Here is a 21,651-nt window from a genome sequence, read left to right on the forward strand (position 1 = left end):
AATGTCTGGTAGACAGGGCTCAGAGCCAATCAGAGCCTGAGGCTCAGAGGTTACCACGGCAACTTGGTAAGGTAGTGAGGCTGAGAGCAGCTAGAGGCTACGCTAACAGCTGACAGGGGAGAGAGAGGAGGGGTCAGGGGTCACAGTCAGGGGTGGTAGACTGACCTCAGCAGACCACTGGTCTGTAGTTGAGTCACAGACCAAACTGAGTGTCTGTGTCCCAGCAGCAGTTGTCTGCCTGGTAACAGGTGACTCTCAGGTCATGTGACTCCGCCCTGGTCTTTTTCCAGCAGCTCTCAGTCAGACAGAGTCAGTGTTGGTCAACACACGAACATGGATTCAACCTGTCTGAGCCTCGTCCTGCTCCTCAGCGCCGTCTCCACAGCAGGTAGGATCAATACTCTGATCTATCAACACATCTAGACACTATACTGATCAATACTCTGATCTATCAACACATCTAGATACTATACCGATCAATACTCTGATCTATCAACACGTCTAGACACTACTGATCAATACTCTGATCTATCAACACATCTAGATACTATACCGATCAATACTCTGATCTATCAACACGTCTAGACACTACTGATCAATACTCTGATCTATCAACACATCTAGATACTATACCGATTGTAACTGTTGGAGACAGTATTTCATGAAGTTAATGAAATGTTTAAAAAAGATTAATAAATAGACATATAAATTCATGATAATAAGAGAGTTAAAAAGAGCTTACGTTTATAAATAAGTTGATAAAAATGATTGCAGTTGTGTTATTTAAAAACCTTCATGTGAAGACATTTTATTTTGAAAGTGTGTGGTCACATGACCCCCTGGTCTGTTGAGGGTGAACTGTGGGATTGTGGGTCAGAAGTAAAATGCGGGACCACAGAGAATGGAGGCAGGAAGTAATGCCACTGAACACTCAGAGATAAATACACTGCGTTCAAGAGGCGCAAACGGTAATTATGGTTTGGTTTCATATATATTTTATTGTGGTTGTATACAAAATGCTTTGACCATACAGTGGATACTTCATGTGTTTGTTTACGTTGAATTAGCATTTAGCTACAATGGACTCATATGGACTCTCTGTTTTATTTGTAGTTTTCACGGTGTTCTATGATTTAACTATCGTCGGTGGAGAAGGAGAATAAAAGAATGAAAATCAAGACATCAGTATGAAGCGTGGCCTTTTGTTGAACCGGTGTAGCTACAGTGAAAACGTACCGCTAACGAGGCCAAGACCTAAGACGAGAGACGAGAGCTAAGAGGAGAGCTACGCATGTCCGAGGCTGCCAGAAGCAACAAGACTGCTGGAGCGACGTGTGGCCGGAACGACCAGGAGCCGACTAGAGAGAGAGAGCGTCTACCGCCGAGTATCGCAACTTCATCACGGCTTGCTGGAGAGAGAGAGGGAGAGAGGACCGCAGCGTCAACCACCGGAGCACCGCGACTTCAACACGGCTTGCAGAGAGAGAGAGGACGGCAGCGTCAGCCACCGCAGCACCGCGGCATTGTCGACGGCGAAGTACCGCAACTTCACCAACAGAGGGCAGCGTTTACCAGCGAGTGCTACAGCTCTTCATATATCCTTACCTGGCTTCAGCTGGCATGGTCTCCAGCCTTCAGGCAGAGCAGTTCTGCAATATATCTTTTGATTTGAGAGTACCAACCTTCAACTGTATGAACATTTTAAAGGTTGAAAGAGCTTAACTAGTAAGCAACAGAGGTTTTGAGTGAAATGCTTAATATTCCTGCTTTATATTATTTTGAATGTCCTGTGTTTTGACTTAAGAGTTCAAATGCATTACCAAAAGAGTGCATAAGAGGTTTATAAGAGTAACTATTGCTACTTATCAGTTCTGCTACATATGCTTAGCAATAATTTAGTCATAAATACAGTAACATTTCTATTTCATTGCAATGTCAATTCACAGTGACAAATCACAATGTGAGGGTCCTAGTGAACATGTTGAGTCCCTTAAAGCAGAGTTAGTAAGATTAAATGAACGGTTAAAATTTCAGATTGATGAGGCTGAAATAGAGAAACTAGAGACACTTATTGATGATATCAATGCTAAATTACAAATTCAAAAGCTACCAGTTACAGAGCCAACCTCCAAAGTTGAACCCCGTAAATCCTCACGGGAGAGAAAGTTAACTCCCAAAATGCTGGAGCTAAAACAACAAGAGACCTTTCAAAAGGAGAGTAAGTTTGTTATGTTTTATGACAAATGGAAGGAGCAAATTAGAGCTACACGTTCCTCACTCAAAAATGAGTGCTCTGACAGAGACTTGTGTTACATGATGGACGCTGTTGAAGGGCTAGAGGCGCAAGTGAAAGATGCATATGAGAAAATCCGAGCACAATCTGCACCTTCCACTGATATCAGACGTAAAATGGATTCATGCACAGCAGTAACTGCAGATGTAATGGTGTTGCTGAAGGTGCGCTTGAGTGAAGTGGGGCAAGATGACTTTGATGCTAAGGCAGAAAATGCAAGATTGCACATGATGCTTGACAGAGAGTATGCACAGTCAATATTTAGTGCCTCAGTCCCCAAATCTGTTTGTAGCCACCAGTCAAGATGTCCATCAGAGCAGCAAAGTATCACAGTAAAAAGAGTAGACTGTGTTGCACAACTTGCTGCCAAAAGGGCAGAGATTGAAATGGAGGAGGCAATTGCTGCACAAAGGCAAGAACTTAAAAGACTGGAAAATCAGCGGGATCTTCAAGTGATTGCTGCTAAGATGAAAGCTTATTCTGAAGCAGGCTCAGGTGAGGCCCCCGGAGCAGGTGAGGTGAGCCACTGTCCTCCTGTGTCTAACAGAAACAAAGAGATAAAAAAGGAACAATTACATCAAAACAATGACAATGAACAATCTAACAATGCAAGCAAAGACATTTCTTTAGCACAAGCATTACATGACACAATGGCACTCACCAGACTCCCAGCACCAGAGCCCTCGGTCTTCTCAGGAGACCCACTCAAGTTCATAGAGTGGAGCACTAGTTTCAAAGCACTCATAGAACGAAGATGCACAAATCCAGCTGACAGACTATTTTACCTTCAGAAGTACATCAGCGGCGAAGCACGGTCAGTGCTGGAAGGAAGCTTCTACAGGAAGGATGAAGACGCTTACAACCAAGCGTGGGAAGCACTGAATGCACGCTACGGCCATCCCTTTGTAATCCAGCGTGCATACAGAGAAAAATTGAATAACTGGCCAAAGATTAGTTCAAGAGACTCTGTTAAACTCAGACAATACAGTGACTTGCTGATTGCTTGCAGCAATGCCATGCCACACGTTAAAGGTCTTCAAGTATTAAATGATTGTGAAGAAAATCAGAGGATGCTACAAAAACTCCCTGATTGGGTGACATCTCGCTGGAATCGACATGTAACAAAACAGTTGCAAGAAACACATGAATATCCCAGTTTTAAAGAGTTTGCCAAGTTTTTGGCTCATGAGGCAGATGTGGCCTGCAACCCTGTAACATCCCTCTATGCCTTGAAATCATCTGAAGAAAGGCCTTTCAGAGACATGAAGCGGCCAAAAGCCAATGTGTTCATCACAAATACAAAAGAGTCAGAAAAATCCAACGCAGTGATGAAAACACAAGGTGCTGTGGAGAACAGCACAAGAGACACAAATGAATCAAAGAGGGTTAACATGCCATTCAGTTCTTTAAGTCCAGTTAAATGCATGTACTGTAGTGAAAGTCACTCCATTTACAAATGTCAGACATTCGCTAATAAGTCACCAGAAGAAAAGAAAAGATTTATACTGGACAAAAATCTGTGTTTTGGCTGTCTTAAGAAAGGACACAACTCAAAGGACTGCAGAAACAAAGCAACCTGTAGTATATGCAAAAAACACCATCCAACACCGTTGCATGAGCACCGCAGCACTGCTCCAGACACGTCTCCTCATGCTGCTGTGCAGACAGCAGAAAAGTCATCTTCACTCTCTTGCTCCATAGACAAAGGTGATGGTGGGAGCACATCCATGATAGTGCCTGTGTGGCTTTCATCAATCACAACCCCTGAAACAGAGACATTGGTATATGCTTTGTTAGATACGCAGAGTAGCACTACTTTTGTAGACAAAGAGGTGTGTGAGAAAATGGGTGCAGGTTTAGAGCCAGTCAAGTTAAAGCTTACCACTATGATGGGAAGAGATTCCATCGTTCAGAGTGACAGAGTTAGTGGTCTTAGAGTCAGAGGGTTTTCCTCACATAGCTTTGTTAACTTGCCACCTGCATACACCAGAGATTTCATCCCACTTGAACGCACACACATTCCTACTCCTGCAACAGCTAAGAGATGGAAACACCTGAATGCTATAGCACAGGAAATACCAGAGTTGTTAGATTGTGAAGTTGGACTCTTAATAGGCTATGACTGTTGCAGAGCATTAGCACCACGACATGTTATTACAGGTGGTGACGAAGAGCCATATGCCATTAGGACTGACTTAGGATGGAGCATTGTTGGCAGCTCACCAAAGATTGCTAAGTCAACAGAGGTGACAGGTCTTTGCCACCGTGTGTCCGTCAAAGAGCTTCCATCATTAACGCCAGCTGCTGTCCTCAGAGTCCTTGAATCTGATTTTAGAGACACAAGCTATGGGGAAAAGACCATATCACAGGATGATATTCAGTTCATGCAGATCCTGAACGAGACAATACAGCAGAACTCAGACGGCCACCTGGAAATGCCACTTCCTTTCAAAACACGTCCACACCTACCAGAAAACAAGCGCCTCGCTCTGGTGCGACTGAAGTACCTAAAAGGAAAACTTGAGAGAAATCCCAAATTCAAGGAGGACTACGTTAAATTCATGGCAGGTGTCATCGAAGGTGGGGAAGCAGAGAGAGCGGAAGACTCGCCCCAGGACGGAAATGTGTGGTACCTTCCACATCAAGGGGTTTATCACCCAAGAAAACCCGAGAAAATTAGAGTTGTATTTGATTGTTCTGCTAAATATGAGGGCACAGCTCTAAATGATCACTTACTGACAGGACCTGATCTCACCAATGGTCTGACAGGGGTTCTCTGTAGATTCCGCAAACATCCAGTTGCAATCATCTGTGATGTAGAGAAAATGTTTCATAGATTTCATGTAAGCAGAGAGGACAGAAATTACTTGCGGTTTCTTTGGTGGGAACAGGGGGATACTAATTCAGAGCCAAAAGAATATCGCATGAAGGTCCACCTCTTTGGGGCAGCGTCCTCCCCTGGGTGCGCCAATTATGGTATGAAGTTCTTAGCAAATGAAAATGAAAAAGAGCATCCATCTGCGGCCAACTTCATAAAGAAGAATTTTTATGTTGATGATGGCCTCATCAGTGTAGAATCAGCAGACAAAGCCATCACATTGGTGAAAGAGACACAAACTGTGTGTGCAAAGGGAAAACTGCATCTCCACAAGTTTATCTCCAATAACAGGGAAGTCTTGGAGTCAATTCCCGACTGTGAACGAGCCAGTGGAGTTCATGATGTAAATCTCAGTCACGGCGATCTTCCTGTTCAGACTGTGTTGGGAGTAAAGTGGAATGTAACCAGTGACACCTTCTCTTTCAGTATATCTCTGGAGGAGAAACCAGCAACACGGAGAGGAATCCTTTCAACTGTAGCCTCTGTGTTTGACCCCCTCGGCTTCCTTGCTCCTTTTCTCCTGTTGGGAAAGAAAGTGTTACAAGAAATGTGTCAAAAGGGCATAGCATGGGATGAACCGCTGCCGAAAGACTTAGAGCCACAGTGGAGAAATTGGCTGGATGATCTGGAGAACCTGCAAAAGCTCCACATCCCAAGATGCTTTGCTCCTGAAGCCTTAGGAAAGGTTCAAAGAGTCGAGTTGCATCACTTTTCGGATGCGAGTAGCTATGGTTACGGTCAATGTTCATACGTCAGAGTGGTGAGTGAAGATAAAGTTCATTGTTCTTTAATCATAGGCAAAGCCAGAGTCGCTCCTACAAAAGTTGTAACCATACCAAGACTTGAGTTAACAGCTGCCGTGGTCTCAGCAGCAGTCAGTAGCATGTTAAAAGAGGAGCTGGAACTCAAAATTGACCAGGAATACTTTTGGACTGACTCGAAAGTAGTTCTAGGCTACATTGCTAATGAAGCTCGTAGGTTTCATGTTTTTGTCGCGAATAGAGTACAGAGAATCAGAGACACAACAGATCCAGCCCAGTGGTACTACATTGATACTGATCAGAATCCGGCTGATCATGCCTCCAGAGGCCTCAAGGTGGCAGACTTGATCAATTCCAATTGGTTTACTGGACCAAAATTCCTCTGGGAGAGAGATATTGCCACACCAAAAACAAATCCAGAGCTCATGGTAGGAGATCCTGAGATAAAAACAACACAAGCACTGCAAATCAATGTAGTCAAGGAAGAGAATTTCCTGGAGAGATTTGAAAGATTTTCTAAGTGGCACACTGCATTGAATGTTGTAGCTCGAATCCTACGGCTAGCACAAAAAGACAAATCACCAGAGCTCATAACAGTTGAAGAAAGGAGAAAGGCTAGTTTAGTGCTTGTGAGACTAGCACAGAAAGATGTCTTCAAAGAGGAGATTCAGAAGCTCAAGCAGGGAAAATTGTCACATAATAATAAGTTGTTTCAGTTTGATCCAGTGTTGCAGGAGGGTGTCCTCAGGGTGGGAGGGAGATTAAAAGCAGCTTCCTTACCTCTTGACCGGAAACATCCTGCGATCTTGCCAAAAGATGGTGTTGTCACACGTCTGATCCTGGACTACTGTCATGGAAAAACTCAGCATCAAGGCAGAGGTCAAACACTCAATGAACTGAGAGCAAATGGCTACTGGATTCTTGGTGGCAGTAAGGTTGTGGCAAATCAAATCAAACAATGTGTCCCATGCAGAAGAGCTCGCAGGCCTACAGAAACACAAAAAATGGCTGATTTACCTGTGAACCGTATTGACCCCTCACCACCATTCTCATTCTGTGGGATGGACTGTTTTGGACCCTTTCCAACTAAACAGGGTCGGAAGGAAAGTAAGAGATATGGTCTGATATTCACTTGTTTATCATCAAGAGCCATCCACATTGAAATGCTTGAGGATCTAACAACAGATGCATTCATTAATGCTTTGAGATGTTTTATAGCTATCAGAGGACCTGTAAGAGAGATCAGATCAGATCAAGGAACAAATTTTGTCGGGGCTAGAAATGAATTTTCAAAGACTCTAAAAGAAATGGACAAAGACAGAGTGGCTGCTTATTTAGCAGAGAAACAGTGTGACCTTGTAATGAATGTACCTGATGCTAGTCACATGGGAGGTGTATGGGAACGCCAGATCAGGACAGTGAGGAGTGTTATGACTTGGGCCCTCTCAAAGAGTGTTGGGAGGTTGGATGATGCATCCTTGAGAACATTTTTCTATGAAGCCATGTCAATAATAAACAGCCGCCCACTCACTATTGACAGCATCAGTGATCCTAAAGGTGAAGAGCCACTTACACCAAACCATTTGCTCACCATGAAAACCTCTGTCCCTCTGCCTCCTCCAGGAAGATTTGAGGCAGAAGATCTGTACGCCAAGAAAAGGTGGCGCAGAGTACAATATTTGTCCGAACAATTCTGGTGTAGGTGGAAGAAAGAATATTTGACAAACATCACTCTGAGGCAAAGGTGGCATTCTCCACGGCGCAATGTTAAGATTGGAGATATTGTCATTCTCAGAGAAGAGGGATCTTCTCGCAACGAATGGAGACTGGGAAGAGTACTAAATGTTTGTACAGATGATGATGGTCTGGTGCGTAAAGCCACCATACAAATAGGTAACAAAAAACTAGGAAAGGAAGGTCAAAGGCTCACTAATCCATCCATTATTGAGCATCCTATTCATAAACTTGTTGTGTTAGTGGAAAGTAACTAAATGTATTTCCATAGTTACCAAAACATGTAACATGTACTTGTGTTGAGAGATGCAAAACCATTCTTGATCTCAGAGTTATTCTCTCATATTTGTTTGCGTATTGTTTCAGAAATTACTAGATTTATTCAAGGTTAAAGGTCATCATAAATCATAGTAATTGGTGGGAGTGTAACTGTTGGAGACAGTATTTCATGAAGTTAATGAAATGTTTAAAAAAGATTAATAAATAGACATATAAATTCATGATAATAAGAGAGTTAAAAAGAGCTTACGTTTATAAATAAGTTGATAAAAATGATTGCAGTTGTGTTATTTAAAAACCTTCATGTGAAGACATTTTATTTTGAAAGTGTGTGGTCACATGACCCCCTGGTCTGTTGAGGGTGAACTGTGGGATTGTGGGTCAGAAGTAAAATGCGGGACCACAGAGAATGGAGGCAGGAAGTAATGCCACTGAACACTCAGAGATAAATACACTGCGTTCAAGAGGCGCAAACGGTAATTATGGTTTGGTTTCATATATATTTTATTGTGGTTGTATACAAAATGCTTTGACCATACAGTGGATACTTCATGTGTTTGTTTACGTTGAATTAGCATTTAGCTACAATGGACTCATATGGACTCTCTGTTTTATTTGTAGTTTTCACGGTGTTCTATGATTTAACTATCGTCGGTGGAGAAGGAGAATAAAAGAATGAAAATCAAGACATCAGTATGAAGCGTGGCCTTTTGTTGAACCGGTGTAGCTACACCGATCAATACTCTGATCTATCAACACATCTAGACACTATACTGATCAATACTCTGATCTATCAACACATCTAGACACTATACTGATCAATACTCTGATCTATCGACACATCTAGACACTATACTGATCAATACTCTGATCTATCGACACATCTAGACACTATACTGATCAATACTCTGATCTATCGACACATCTAGACACTATACTGATCAATACTCTGATCTATCAACACATCTAGACACTATACTGATCAATACTCTGATCTATCAACACATCTAGACACTATACTGATCAATACTCTGATCTATCAACACGTCTAGACACTACTGATCAATACTCTGATCTATCAACACATCTAGACAATACTGATCAATACTCTGATCTAAACACACATCTAGACACTATGCTGATCAATACTCTGATCTATCGACACATCTAGACACTATACTGATCAATACTCTGATCTATCAACACATCTAGACACTATACTGATCAATACTCTGATCTATCGACACATCTAGACACTATACTGATCAATACTCTGATCTATCAACACATCTAGACACTATACTGACCAATACTCTGATCTTAACACACATCTAGACACTATACCGATCAATACTCTGATCTATCGACACATCTAGACGCTATACCGATCAATACTCTGATCTATCAACATCTAGACGCTATACCGATCAATACTCTGATCTATCAACATCTAGACACTATACTGATCAATACTCTGATCTATCAACACATCTATACACTATACTGATCAATACTCTGATCTATCAACACATCTAGACACTATACTGATCAATACTCTGATCTTAACACACATCTAGACACTATACCGATCAATACTCTGATCTTAACACACATCTAGACACTATACCGATCAATACTCTGATCTATCAACACATCTAGACAAGTGATTTCTAATTTAAGTTTGGAGAGTCAAAGTTGAACTATTCAAGAGGCTACAAATACTTGGGTCTCTATTTGGATGAACACATGAATTTCATGAAAGGATCATCACTACTGGCTGAGGCCCCGTCCAGACGAATTCGTTTTTTTCGAATACGGATAAATACTTTATCGGATTGGCCTCGCGTCCACATGGATCCGGCGTTTTCAGGGGGTGAAAACGGTATTTTTTGAAAACGGGTCCCAGAGTGGGAAAATTTGAAAACGCCGCCCCAACGTTTCCGTCTGGACGGCCAATACGGACTTTTTCTAAAACGATGATGTCATGCCCCCCGCCGCTCTACCTGTAACCTGAGACACACACACACACACACACACACCGCTGCAGCAGCTGCTGCACACTGACAGTCTGTGCACGTAACGTAACAACAACAACGGCCGACTAACGTCGCGTCGCTAGACGCTGCAGCTGAATCGCGTCTGTTTAATCATCACTGATCATCATATTTACTCTGACACGACTCCCTGTCAACATTTAATCCCATGTTTGAGTTTGAATACAGCGGGGAACTTCTTCTATTGAATTACAGCGGGGACTTCCCGTCTTCTTCAGCTGTTTTTTAGCTGTGTTTATGTGTGGCAGTGCCACACACGCTCCACACACGCCTGCAGTATGTAGGTACTACAGCGTTTTGGGTCGTTTTCACTGGATCAGTGTGGACGCAGATATTTTTGAAAACGATGCCGTGTTTACGGAGATTTTTTTCAAAACGATTAAGAAAAAGATCGGATTCAGTGAAGCCGCGTTTTCGTGTGGATGGGGCCTGAGTCAGCAAGTCGGGCACTAGGGGGTGTTATAGCCAAAATAAAGACTCTGAGGGATGTTGGGTACTCCACATACTCCAAATTATATCAGAGTTGTGTGTGTCCAGTGCGAGATTAGGTAGTAGGAGTATGGGGATTCAAACAGTACCCTAAATGTGAGGCTGTGCAAAATAGAGGGTATGCGTTTATGTCACGTTGCACTCGGCAACGCCGCATTCGTTCGGACTGAGTGGCAAAACAAACCTCCCTCAACGTGCTGGCGGATAGCGGTGGACTCATAAACTGGATAAAATATCTTATATCAAAACAAATTGATGTCAAGTGGAATCGACAACCAGTTCCTCAAAAGCATCTGCTCCACGGACACTGATCCTCAAGATTTCTAGCAGTTCTGTTAGGTCATGCTGCTGTACATGCTGGCAAAGCTAGACATGTCAGACTTGTGTGGGCTCGGAGAAAATTGCTCCGTTACTTGTGCTGTTTTGAAACTTTGGCGGCTCTGCCACTCGTCTTTTTGCCGCTCAGTGGACGTTCCACAGCGACTTCCGAGTACCGTGACGTCACGTGCATACCCTCTGTAGAGCCATTCGGTATTTTGTTGCCGTACATAAATCCACACCAACACTAGCTGTGATGGGAGATAAGGGCTGGGAACCCACTGAGGTACGGTGGAATGTATATATGGTGCGTTTATGGAATAGGATACTAGGATTAAATCGTAACAGGATTGCAAGAAAAATCTTTGGGTCACTCTGACCAATGGGGCATGGGACATCTTGCTGAGAGCAGGATATGAAGACCATTATTATAACAAAGAGAAAGGGGAGATTAATTTGTCCAAAAAGATCCCTGTGTGCTCTATGAGAACTGGTATACTTGGTCTTCATATCGAGACAGGCAGATATGTTGGCACAGCAGAAGACGATAGAATTTGTAATTTATGTGACATCCAAGAGGTGGAAAATGGAATTCATTTTGTGTTCTACTGTCCTTTTTATGACTCTATAAGACAAAAATTGTTTAGTAAAGTAGATTCAAATGACGAATTTGTGTGGTTAGACGATGCTGAGAAGCTAAAACATCTTTTTCATTTGAATATATTTGCATTTTCTTTATTTCTTGAAAAGGCTTGGGCAATGAGACAAAGAGCGATATATAGTTGAATACTGAAAGTAATCTTAAATAGTTTATTTGTGTCACACCTGTGTGGCAGGTAACACCAATAGGAAGGATTGTCTAGTCTTTGTTTTGTATTTGTCATTAAATGTGTCTTGTAATCTCATATGGGATGGGCCACAGTGGTGGCATGACACGAAAATAAAAAATTCATTCATTCATTCATTCATTCATTCATTCATTCATATACTGATCAATACGCTAATCTAAACACTAATCTGTACACTTACCAGTATACTGATCAATATGCTTGTCAATGTATAGATCAGTGATCATTGGTCAGTCCTGTCAGCTGATCGATCAATACATTGATGAACACGGTGATAATTCTCTGACTCTGCTCCACAGATGGATTTTGGTTTTATAGAGTGGATCGTTGTGACTTTAACTCCTCTGAACTGAGCGGCATCACCTACATCAGGTCGGTCTTCTACAACAAACTGGAATTCACCAGGTTTGACAGCAGAGTGGGGAAGTTCATAGGATTGACAGAGTACGGAGTGACGAACGCTGAGGCCTGGAACAAAGATACCGGATTGCTGGCTCGGATGAAAACTACAAGGAAGAGTTATTGTCTGTACACCGTTGGCCTTGACTACCAGATTGTTCTGACTAAGTCAGGTGAGTGTGTTTGGGACACAGCTTTTGTCTCCACCTGCTGGAGAAACACAGTCACTGCAGCTGCTGCTCAGCTGTCAATACAATCAGTTATTGATCCACCCTCTGTTAATCAGTATCAATGATGACGACACTGTCTGGATGGGTTTACATTTAAATGGTGGAGAATCCATCATCCTCCACCGCTTGCAACCAGTATTTCCGGTGTTATGGCCCAACTGGTTTCTGATTAAAAGCCCCATTTTGTAGTTTTTCGATCTTAAAATAATGTTTCTAAACTCATTGAAGTGGTAGAAATGTACCTGTAACTTTCCTGTGCGAGAACACCGTCTTGGTACCGCAGCTCCGCAGCAATCAGGTCATGAAATAAAATTTGACTCCCGTTCACTTACATGGAGATATTTTCACAATTGAAGTCTCATGGCGACCGTTACTAAAAAAAAAAATCGATCGTTGATTGACATCTTGATGTAAATAAACAATCTTCGGCCACTCGTGTGACCGCTCACAACTTTCCCAGGCTTAAAAACCTACGGGTGGGGTGGGCGCGAATCTTCCCAAAATTGGATCTCTGCAGGACTCTGGCGTAGAGCGCTCACCGAATTCTGATTGGTCGAGAGAAGACATATGGCATTTTGGCGGTTTGGAGGGGAACTGCTTCTTGCAGTGCATTTTAAACAGGGAAATATAGCGATTTGACATGATACGTTGATAGGGCAGTGAATAGGTTCAGAAAATGGCGTGACAAACTATCTTGCTGTGAGGCAACAGTGCACCACTGTGCCACCCTAATAATAATAATAATGATAATCAATAATGTTATTGATCTGTTCCAGTGAAGCCGTATGTGAGGCTCCACTCCACCACGCCCCCCTCTGGGAACCATCCTGCCATGTTGGTCTGCAGCGTCTTCGACTTCTACCCCAAACAGATCAGAGTGAGCTGGATCAGAGACGGACAGGAAGTGAACTCTGATGTCACTTCCACCGAGGAGCTGGCAGACGCCGACTGGTACTACCAGATCCACTCCCACCTGGAGTACACACCCAGGTGAGTCCAGGTCCAGGTCTAGGTACTACCAGATCCACTCCCACCTGGAGTACACACCCAGGTGAGTCCAGGTCCAGGTCTAGGTCTAGGTACTACCAGATCCACTCCCACCTGGAGTACACACCCAGGTGAGTCCTGGTCCAGGTCTAGGTCTAGGTACTACCAGATCCACTCCCACCTGGAGTACACACCCAGGTGAGTCCAGGTCCAGGTCTAGGTACTACCAGATCCACTCCCACCTGGAGTACACACCCAGGTGAGTCCAGGTCTAGGTCTAGGTCTAGGTACTACCAGATCCACTCCCACCTGGAGTACACACCCAGGTGAGTCCAGGTCCAGGTCTAGGTCTAGGTACTACCAGATCCACTCCCACCTGGAGTACACACCCAGGTGAGTCCAGGTCCAGGTCTAGGTCTAGGTACTACCAGATCCACTCCCACCTGGAGTACACACCCAGGTGAGTCCAGGTCCAGGTCCAGGTCTAGGTACTACCAGATCCACTCCCACCTGGAGTACACACCCAGGTGAGTCCAGGTCTAGGTCTAGGTACTACCAGATCCACTCCCACCTGGAGTACACACCCAGGTGAGTCCAGGTCCAGGTCCAGGTCTAGGTACTACCAGATCCACTCCCACCTGGAGTACACACCCAGGTGAGTCCAGGTCCAGGTCCAGGTCTAGGTACTACCAGATCCACTCCCACCTGGAGTACACACCCAGGTGAGTCCAGGTCCAGGTCTAGGTCTAGGTACTACCAGATCCACTCCCACCTGGAGTACACACCCAGGTGAGTCCAGGTCCAGGTCCAGGTCTAGGTACTACCAGATCCACTCCCACCTGGAGTACACACCCAGGTGAGTCCAGGTCCAGGTCCAGGTCTAGGTACTACCAGATCCACTCCCACCTGGAGTACACACCCAGGTGAGTCCAGGTCCAGGTCCAGGTCTAGGTACTACCAGATCCACTCCCACCTGGAGTACACACCCAGGTGAGTCCAGGTCCAGGTCCAGGTCTAGGTACTACCAGATCCACTCCCACCTGGAGTACACACCCAGGTGAGTCCAGGTCCAGGTCTAGGTCTAGGTACTACCAGATCCACTCCCACCTGGAGTACACACCCAGGTGAGTCCAGGTCCAGGTCTAGGTCTAGGTACTACCAGATCCACTCCCACCTGGAGTACACACCCAGGTGAGTCCAGGTCCAGGTCTAGGTCTAGGTACTACCAGATCCACTCCCACCTGGAGTACACACCCAGGTGAGTCCAGGTCCAGGTCTAGGTACTACCAGATCCACTCCCATCTGGAGTACACACCCAGGTGAGTCCAGGTCCAGGTCTAGGTCTAGGTACTACCAGATCCACTCCCACCTGGAGTACACACCCAGGTGAGTCCAGGTCCAGGTCTAGGTCTAGGTACTACCAGATCCACTCCCACCTGGAGTACACACCCAGGTGAGTCCAGGTCTAGGTCTAGGTCTAGGTACTACCAGATCCACTCCCACCTGGAGTACACACCCAGGTGAGTCCAGGTCCAGGTCTAGGTCTAGGTACTACCAGATCCACTCACACCTGGAGTACACACCCAGGTGAGTCCAGGTCCAGGTCTAGGTACTACCAGATCCACTCCCACCTGGAGTACACACCCAGGTGAGTCCAGGTCCAGGTCCAGGTCTAGGTACTACCAGATCCACTCCCACCTGGAGTACACACCCAGGTGAGTCCAGGTCCAGGTCTAGGTCTAGGTACTACCAGATCCACTCCCACCTGGAGTACACACCCAGGTGAGTCCAGGTCCAGGTCCAGGTCTAGGTACTACCAGATCCACTCCCACCTGGAGTACACACCCAGGTGAGTCCAGGTCCAGGTCTAGGTCTAGGTACTACCAGATCCACTCCCACCTGGAGTACACACCCAGGTGAGTCCAGGTCCAGGTCTAGGTCTAGGTACTACCAGATCCACTCCCACCTGGAGTACACACCCAGGTGAGTCCAGGTCCAGGTCTAGGTCTAGGTACTACCAGATCCACTCCCACCTGGAGTACGCACCCAGGTGAGTCCAGGTCCAGGTCCAGGTCTAGGTACTACCAGATCCACTCCCACCTGGAGTACACACCCAGGTGAGTCCAGGTCCAGGTCTAGGTCTAGGTACTACCAGATCCACTCCCACCTGGAGTACACACCCAGGTGAGTCCTGGTCCAGGTCTAGGTCTAGGTACTACCAGATCCACTCCCACCTGGAGTACACACCCAGGTGAGTCCAGGTCCAGGTCTAGGTCTAGGTACTACCAGATCCACTCCCACCTGGAGTACACACCCAGGTGAGTCCTGGTCCAGGTCTAGGTCTAGGTACTACCAGATCCACTCCCACCTGGAGTACACACCCAGGTGAGTCCAGGTCCAGGTCTAGGTCTAGGTACTACCAGATCCACTCCCACCTGGAGTACACACCCAGGTGAGTCCAGGTCCAGGTCTAGGTCTAGGTACTACCAGATCCACTCCCACCTGGAGTACACACCCAGGTGAGTCCAGGTCCAGGTCTAGGTCTAGGTACTACCAGATCCACTCCCACCTGGAGTACACACCCAGGTGAGTCCAGGTCCAGGTCTAGGTCTAGGTACTACCAGATCCACTCCCACCTGGAGTACACACCCAGGTGAGTCCAGGTCCAGGTCTAGGTCTAGGTACTACCAGATCCACTCCCACCTGGAGGATGTTGTCATGACGATGTGTAAAAACCATCTATTCTAATAAAACTGGTCTGGTTTGTGTTGCAGGTCTGGAGAGAAGATCTCCTGTAAGGTGGAGCACGCCAGTCTGAAGGAACCCATGATCACTGACTGGGGTAAATACCTGTCTGTCTCTAACTGTCTGTCTCTCACCTGTCTGTCTCTACCTGTCTGTCTCTCACCTGTCTGTCTGTATAAGGGATATACACTATATTACCAAAAGTATTCGCTCACCTGCCTTTACTCATTCTATGAACTGAAGTGCCATCCCATTCCTAACTCATAGAATTCAATATGATGACGGTCCACCTTTTGCAGCTATTACAGCTTCAATTCTTCTGGGAAGACTGTCCACAAGGTTGAGGAGAGTGTTTATAGGAATTTTTGACCATTCTTCCAAAAGCGCATGCCTGAGTGCTTGAATTTATACACCTGGGGCCAGGCCAAGTGATTAGGACACCTGATTCTGATCATTTGAATGGGTGAGCGAATACTTTTGGTAATATAGTGTATATCTCCACCACTGAGGCCAATCCGATTGTCCATTCTGGTCTCCAAATCAATCCATTCGCCTTTACAAAGCCGAAAGCTTCTCCAAAATGTTTTCAGTGTTGCGGTTTATAAAGTTTATTCCCACAGTCTGAGTGCTAACAGCTCTCCTCACTCCATCAGTCATGGGGCTTTGGACTGCTGTCACCGTCTTCCGAATTTCCGATACACCAGGGCAATGCCTAATCCGATCAGCAAATAGCCTGTTATCATGGTTCAGAATATGTAGAGATCCTTGATGACCTCAACGGAAAGAATCGTCAGGCACATGACCCTCCACTTCTCCCACGAGTCCATCATGTAACCAGCGGTGACCGTTCTGTCAGGGCAGACAGGTTCCCCCGAACCCGAGCTTCTCGTCGAGAAATTCTGTCAGTTGTGTTGAGAGACCAGTTGACCAATTCCATGATTTAAATTTGGAGAGCAATGCGGAGAGAGGCTCCCAAAGTTTGAGACAAGACAGAACGAGACGTGAGAAGCAAAGCAGGGAAGATAAGGGAGAGGGGGAGAGATGTGTCCGCCTTCGCTGAGAGCAGGAAGAGCAGGAGAGTAGGAGAGTTACTAGCCCCGCTAGCTGTCCCGGATGCTAACCGCTATTGCTAACTTCGGCTGGTTAGCGTCCGCAGCTACCACCTCTTCCCAGCTCACCACAACGGCTCCAACTAGTTACAGCATCGGACCAGCGATATGAATCGGTGAATCTCGCCATTCCTAGTCTCTACCTGTCTGTCTCTACCTGTCTGTCTCTACCTGTCTGTCTCTTCCTGTCTGTCTCTACTTGTCTGTTTCTACCTGTCTGTCTCTACCTGTCTGTCTCTCACCTGTCTGTCTCTACCTGTCTGTCTCCACCTGTCTGTCTCTACCTGTCTGTCTCCACCTGTCTGTCTCTACCTGTCTGTCTCTATCTGTCTGTCTCTACCTGTCTGTCTCTACCTGTCTGTCTCTCACCTACCTGTCTCTACCTGTCTGTCTCTACCTGTCTGTCTCTCACCTACCTGTCTCTATCTGTCTGTCTCTACCTGTCTGTCTCTACCTGTCTGTCTCTCACCTACCTGTCTCTACCTGTCTGTCTCTATCTGTCTGTCTCTACCTGTCTGTCTCTACCTGTCTGTCTCTCACCTACCTGTCTCTACCTGTCTGTCTCTACCTGTCTGTCTCTCACCTACCTGTCTCTATCTGTCTGTCTCTACCTGTCTGTCTCTACCTGTCTGTCTCTCACCTACCTGTCTCTACCTGTCTGTCTCTACTTGTCTGTCTCTACCTGTCTGTCTCTATCTGTCTGTCTCTACCTGTCTGTCTCTACCTGTCTGTCTCTACCTGTCTGTCTCTACCTGTCTGTCTCTCACCTACCTGTCTCTACCTGTCTGTCTCTACTTGTCTGTCTCTACCTGTCTGTCTCTACCTGTCTGTCTCTATCTGTCTGTCTCTACCTGTCTGTCTCTACCTGTCTGTCTCTACCTGTCTGTCTCTACCTGTCTGTCTCTACCTGTCTGTCTCTACTTGTCTGTCTCTACCTGTCTGTCTCTATCTGTCTGTCTCTACCTGTCTGTCTCTACCTGTCTGTCTCTACCTGTCTGTCTCTATCTGTCTGTCTCTACCTGTCTGTCTCTACCTGTCTGTCTCTCACCTACCTGTCTCTACCTGTCTGTCTCTACTTGTCTGTCTCTACCTGTCTGTCCCCGCTAGCTGTCCCGGATGCTAACCGCTATTGCTAACTTCGGCTGGTTAGCGTCCACCGCTACCACCTCTTCCCAGCTCACCACAACGGCTCCTACTAGTTACAGCATCGGACCAGCGATATGAATCGGTGAATCTCGCCATTCCTAGTCTCTACCTGTCTGTCTCTACCTGTCTGTCTCTACCTGTCTGTCTCTACCTGTCTGTCTCTACCTGTCTGTCTCTTCCTGTCTGTCTCTATCTGTCTGTCTCTATCTGTCTGTCTCTACCTGTCTGTCTCCACCTGTCTGTCTCCACCTGTCTGTCTCTACCTGTCTGTCTCCACCTGTCTGTCTCCACCTGTCTGTCTCTACCTGTCTGTCTCCACCTGTCTGTCTCTACCTGTCTGTCTCTATCTGTCTGTCTCTACCTGTCTGTCTCTACCTGTCTGTCTCTACCTGTCTGTCTCTACCTGTCTGTCTCTTCCTGTCTGTCTCTATCTGTCTGTCTCTATCTGTCTGTCTCTACCTGTCTGTCTCCACCTGTCTGTCTCCACCTGTCTGTCTCTACCTGTCTGTCTCCACCTGTCTGTCTCTACCTGTCTGTCTCTATCTGTCTGTCTCTACCTGTCTGTCTCTACCTGTCTGTCTCTCACCTACCTGTCTCTACCTGTCTGTCTCTACCTGTCTGTCTCTCACCTACCTGTCTCTATCTGTCTGTCTCTACCTGTCTGTCTCTACCTGTCTGTCTCTCACCTACCTGTCTGTCTCTATCTGTCTGTCTCTACCTGTCTGTCTCTACCTGTCTGTCTCTCACCTACCTGTCTCTACCTGTCTGTCTCTACCTGTCTGTCTCTCACCTACCTGTCTCTATCTGTCTGTCTCTACCTGTCTGTCTCTACCTGTCTGTCTCTCACCTACCTGTCTCTACCTGTCTGTCTCTACTTGTCTGTCTCTACCTGTCTGTCTCTATCTGTCTGTCTCTACCTGTCTGTCTCTACCTGTCTGTCTCTACCTGTCTGTCTCTACCTGTCTGTCTCTCACCTACCTGTCTCTACCTGTCTGTCTCTACTTGTCTGTCTCTACCTGTCTGTCTCTACCTGTCTGTCTCTATCTGTCTGTCTCTACCTGTCTGTCTCTACCTGTCTGTCTCTACCTGTCTGTCTCTACCTGTCTGTCTCTACTTGTCTGTCTCTACCTGTCTGTCTCTATCTGTCTGTCTCTACCTGTCTGTCTCTACCTGTCTGTCTCTACCTGTCTGTCTCTATCTGTCTGTCTCTACCTGTCTGTCTCTACCTGTCTGTCTCTCACCTACCTGTCTCTACCTGTCTGTCTCTACTTGTCTGTCTCTACCTGTCTGTCTCTATCTGTCTGTCTCTACCTGTCTGTCTCTACCTGTCTGTCTCTACCTGTCTGTCTCTACCTGTCTGTCTCTCACCTACCTGTCTCTACCTGTCTGTCTCTACTTGTCTGTCTCTACCTGTCTGTCTCTACCTGTCTGTCTCTACCTGTCTGTCTCTCACCTACCTGTCTCTACCTGTCTGTCTCTACCTGTCTGTCTCTACCTGTCTGTTTCTACCTGTCTGTTTCTACCTGTCTGTCTCTACCTGTCTGTCTCTACCTGTCTGTCTCTACCTGTCTGTTTCTACCTGTCTGTCTCTACCTGTCTGTCTCTATCTGTCTGTCTCTATCTGTCTGTCTCTACCTGTCTGTCTCTATCTGTCTGTCTCTACCTGTCTGTCTCTATCTGTCTGTCTCTATCTGTCTGTCTCTACCTGTCTGTCTCTACCTGTCTGTCTCTATCTGTCTGTCTCTACCTGTCTGTCTCTACCTGTCTGTCTCTACCTGTCTGTCTCTATCTGTCTGTCTCTACCTGTCTGTCTCTATCTGTCTGTCTCTACCTGTCTGTCTCTACCTGTCTGTCTCTCACCTACCTGTCTCTACCTGTCTGTCTCTACTTGTCTGTCTCTACCTGTCTGTCTCTACCTGTCTGTCTCTCACCTACCTGTCTCTACCTGTCTGTCTCTACTTGTCTGTCTCTACCTGTCTGTCTCTACCTGTCTGTCTCTCACCTACCTGTCTCTACCTGTCTGTTTCTACCTGTCTGTTTCTACCTGTCTGTCTCTACCTGTCTGTCTCTACCTGTCTGTCTCTACCTGTCTGTCTCTACCTGTCTGTTTCTACCTGTCTGTCTCTACCTGTCTGTCTCTATCTGTCTGTCTCTACCTGTCTGTCTCTATCTGTCTGTCTCTACCTGTCTGTCTCTACCTGTCTGTCTCTATCTGTCTGTCTCTACCTGTCTGTCTCTACCTGTCTGTCTCTATCTGTCTGTCTCTACCTGTCTGTCTCTATCTGTCTGTCTCTACCTGTCTGTCTCTACCTGTCTGTCTCTCACCTACCTGTCTCTACCTGTCTGTCTCTACTTGTCTGTCTCTACCTGTCTGTCTCTCACCTACCTGTCTCTACCTGTCTGTCTCTACTTGTCTGTCTCTACCTGTCTGTCTCTACCTGTCTGTCTCTCACCTACCTGTCTCTACCTGTCTGTCTCTACCTGTCTGTCTCTCACCTACCTGTCTCTACCTGTCTGTCTCTACCTGTCTGTCTCTACCTGTCTGTCTCTACCTGTCTGTTTCTACCTGTCTGTCTCTACCTGTCTGTCTCTATCTGTCTGTCTCTACCTGTCTGTCTCTATCTGTCTGTCTCTACCTGTCTGTCTCTACCTGTCTGTCTCCACCTGTCTGTCTCTACCTGTCTGTCTCTCACCTGTCTGTCTCTACCTGTCTGTCTCTCACCTGTCTGTCTCTACCTGTCTGTCCTCAGATCCGTCCATGCCTGAGTCAGAGAAGAACAAAATCGCCATCGGAGCCTCAGGACTGATCCTGGGTCTGATCTTGTCTCTGGCTGGATTCATCTACTACAAGAGGAAGGCCCGAGGTCAGACCAGTTTAGACCAGTTCAGACCAGTTTACACCAGTTTAGACCAGTTTGTTTGTTTGTTTATTAAAGACTCCCATTAGCTGCTGGAAAGTCCAGCTACTCTCCCTGGGGTCTTGATCACTGAAATTATAATACATATTTTCCTTAATACATTAACATACATATACACAACCATTAAAATACATTACACACACACACACACACACACACACACACACACACACACACCAGTTCAGACCAGTCTACACCAGTTCAGAGTTCAGACCAGTTTACACCAGTCTAGACCAGTTCTCTTCACGTGTCTGTCTCTGTTTCTGACTCTCTCCTTCTCTCTTTTAAAACCAGGACAGATCCTGGTTCCCACTAACTGATCCCGGTCCTGGTTCTGGTCCAGGTCTTGATCCTGATCCTGATCCTGTTGCTGCTTCTCAGTCTATCTATCTATCTGGAACAACAGGTTATAACATCTGGAACAACAGCTGTGAACTTCAAACATTTGCGTCATTGTTGTAGG

At 46.0% G+C, this 21,651-nt stretch overlaps 1 protein-coding gene and 1 long non-coding RNA gene across 6 annotated transcripts; one reads left to right on the forward strand and one right to left on the reverse strand.

The window, feature by feature from the left end:
- Nucleotides 1-232: 232 nt before the first annotated feature.
- LOC146968244 (rano class II histocompatibility antigen, A beta chain-like) lies at nucleotides 233-21,572 on the forward strand. Its single transcript, XM_085759930.1, has 6 exons — nucleotides 233-388; nucleotides 11,954-12,226; nucleotides 13,060-13,273; nucleotides 16,045-16,112; nucleotides 21,021-21,134; nucleotides 21,483-21,572. Exons 1-6 carry the CDS (start codon nucleotides 334-336, stop codon nucleotides 21,506-21,508), a joined length of 750 nt encoding a protein of 249 aa, XP_085616056.1. The 5' UTR covers nucleotides 233-333; the 3' UTR covers nucleotides 21,509-21,572.
- LOC146968245 (uncharacterized) lies at nucleotides 17,063-18,852 on the reverse strand. 5 transcript variants are annotated; one of them, XR_015034274.1, is made up of 3 exons: nucleotides 18,660-18,852; nucleotides 18,380-18,495; nucleotides 17,063-17,341 (listed from the first exon to the last, which is right to left on the reverse strand). It is a non-coding gene; the product is annotated as an uncharacterized LOC146968245 (long non-coding RNA). The 5 variants fall into 5 exon arrangements; XR_015034275.1 differs by having other exon boundaries at nucleotides 17,063-17,327; nucleotides 18,646-18,852; XR_015034273.1 differs by having other exon boundaries at nucleotides 18,646-18,852.
- Nucleotides 21,573-21,651: the final 79 nt, after the last annotated feature.

This window comes from Trachurus japonicus, chromosome 18 (genome assembly GCF_045865225.1).
Source record: "Trachurus japonicus isolate A0001 chromosome 18, Traja_1.0".
In the NCBI taxonomy this organism is placed as follows: Eukaryota; Metazoa; Chordata; class Actinopteri; order Carangiformes; family Carangidae; genus Trachurus; species Trachurus japonicus.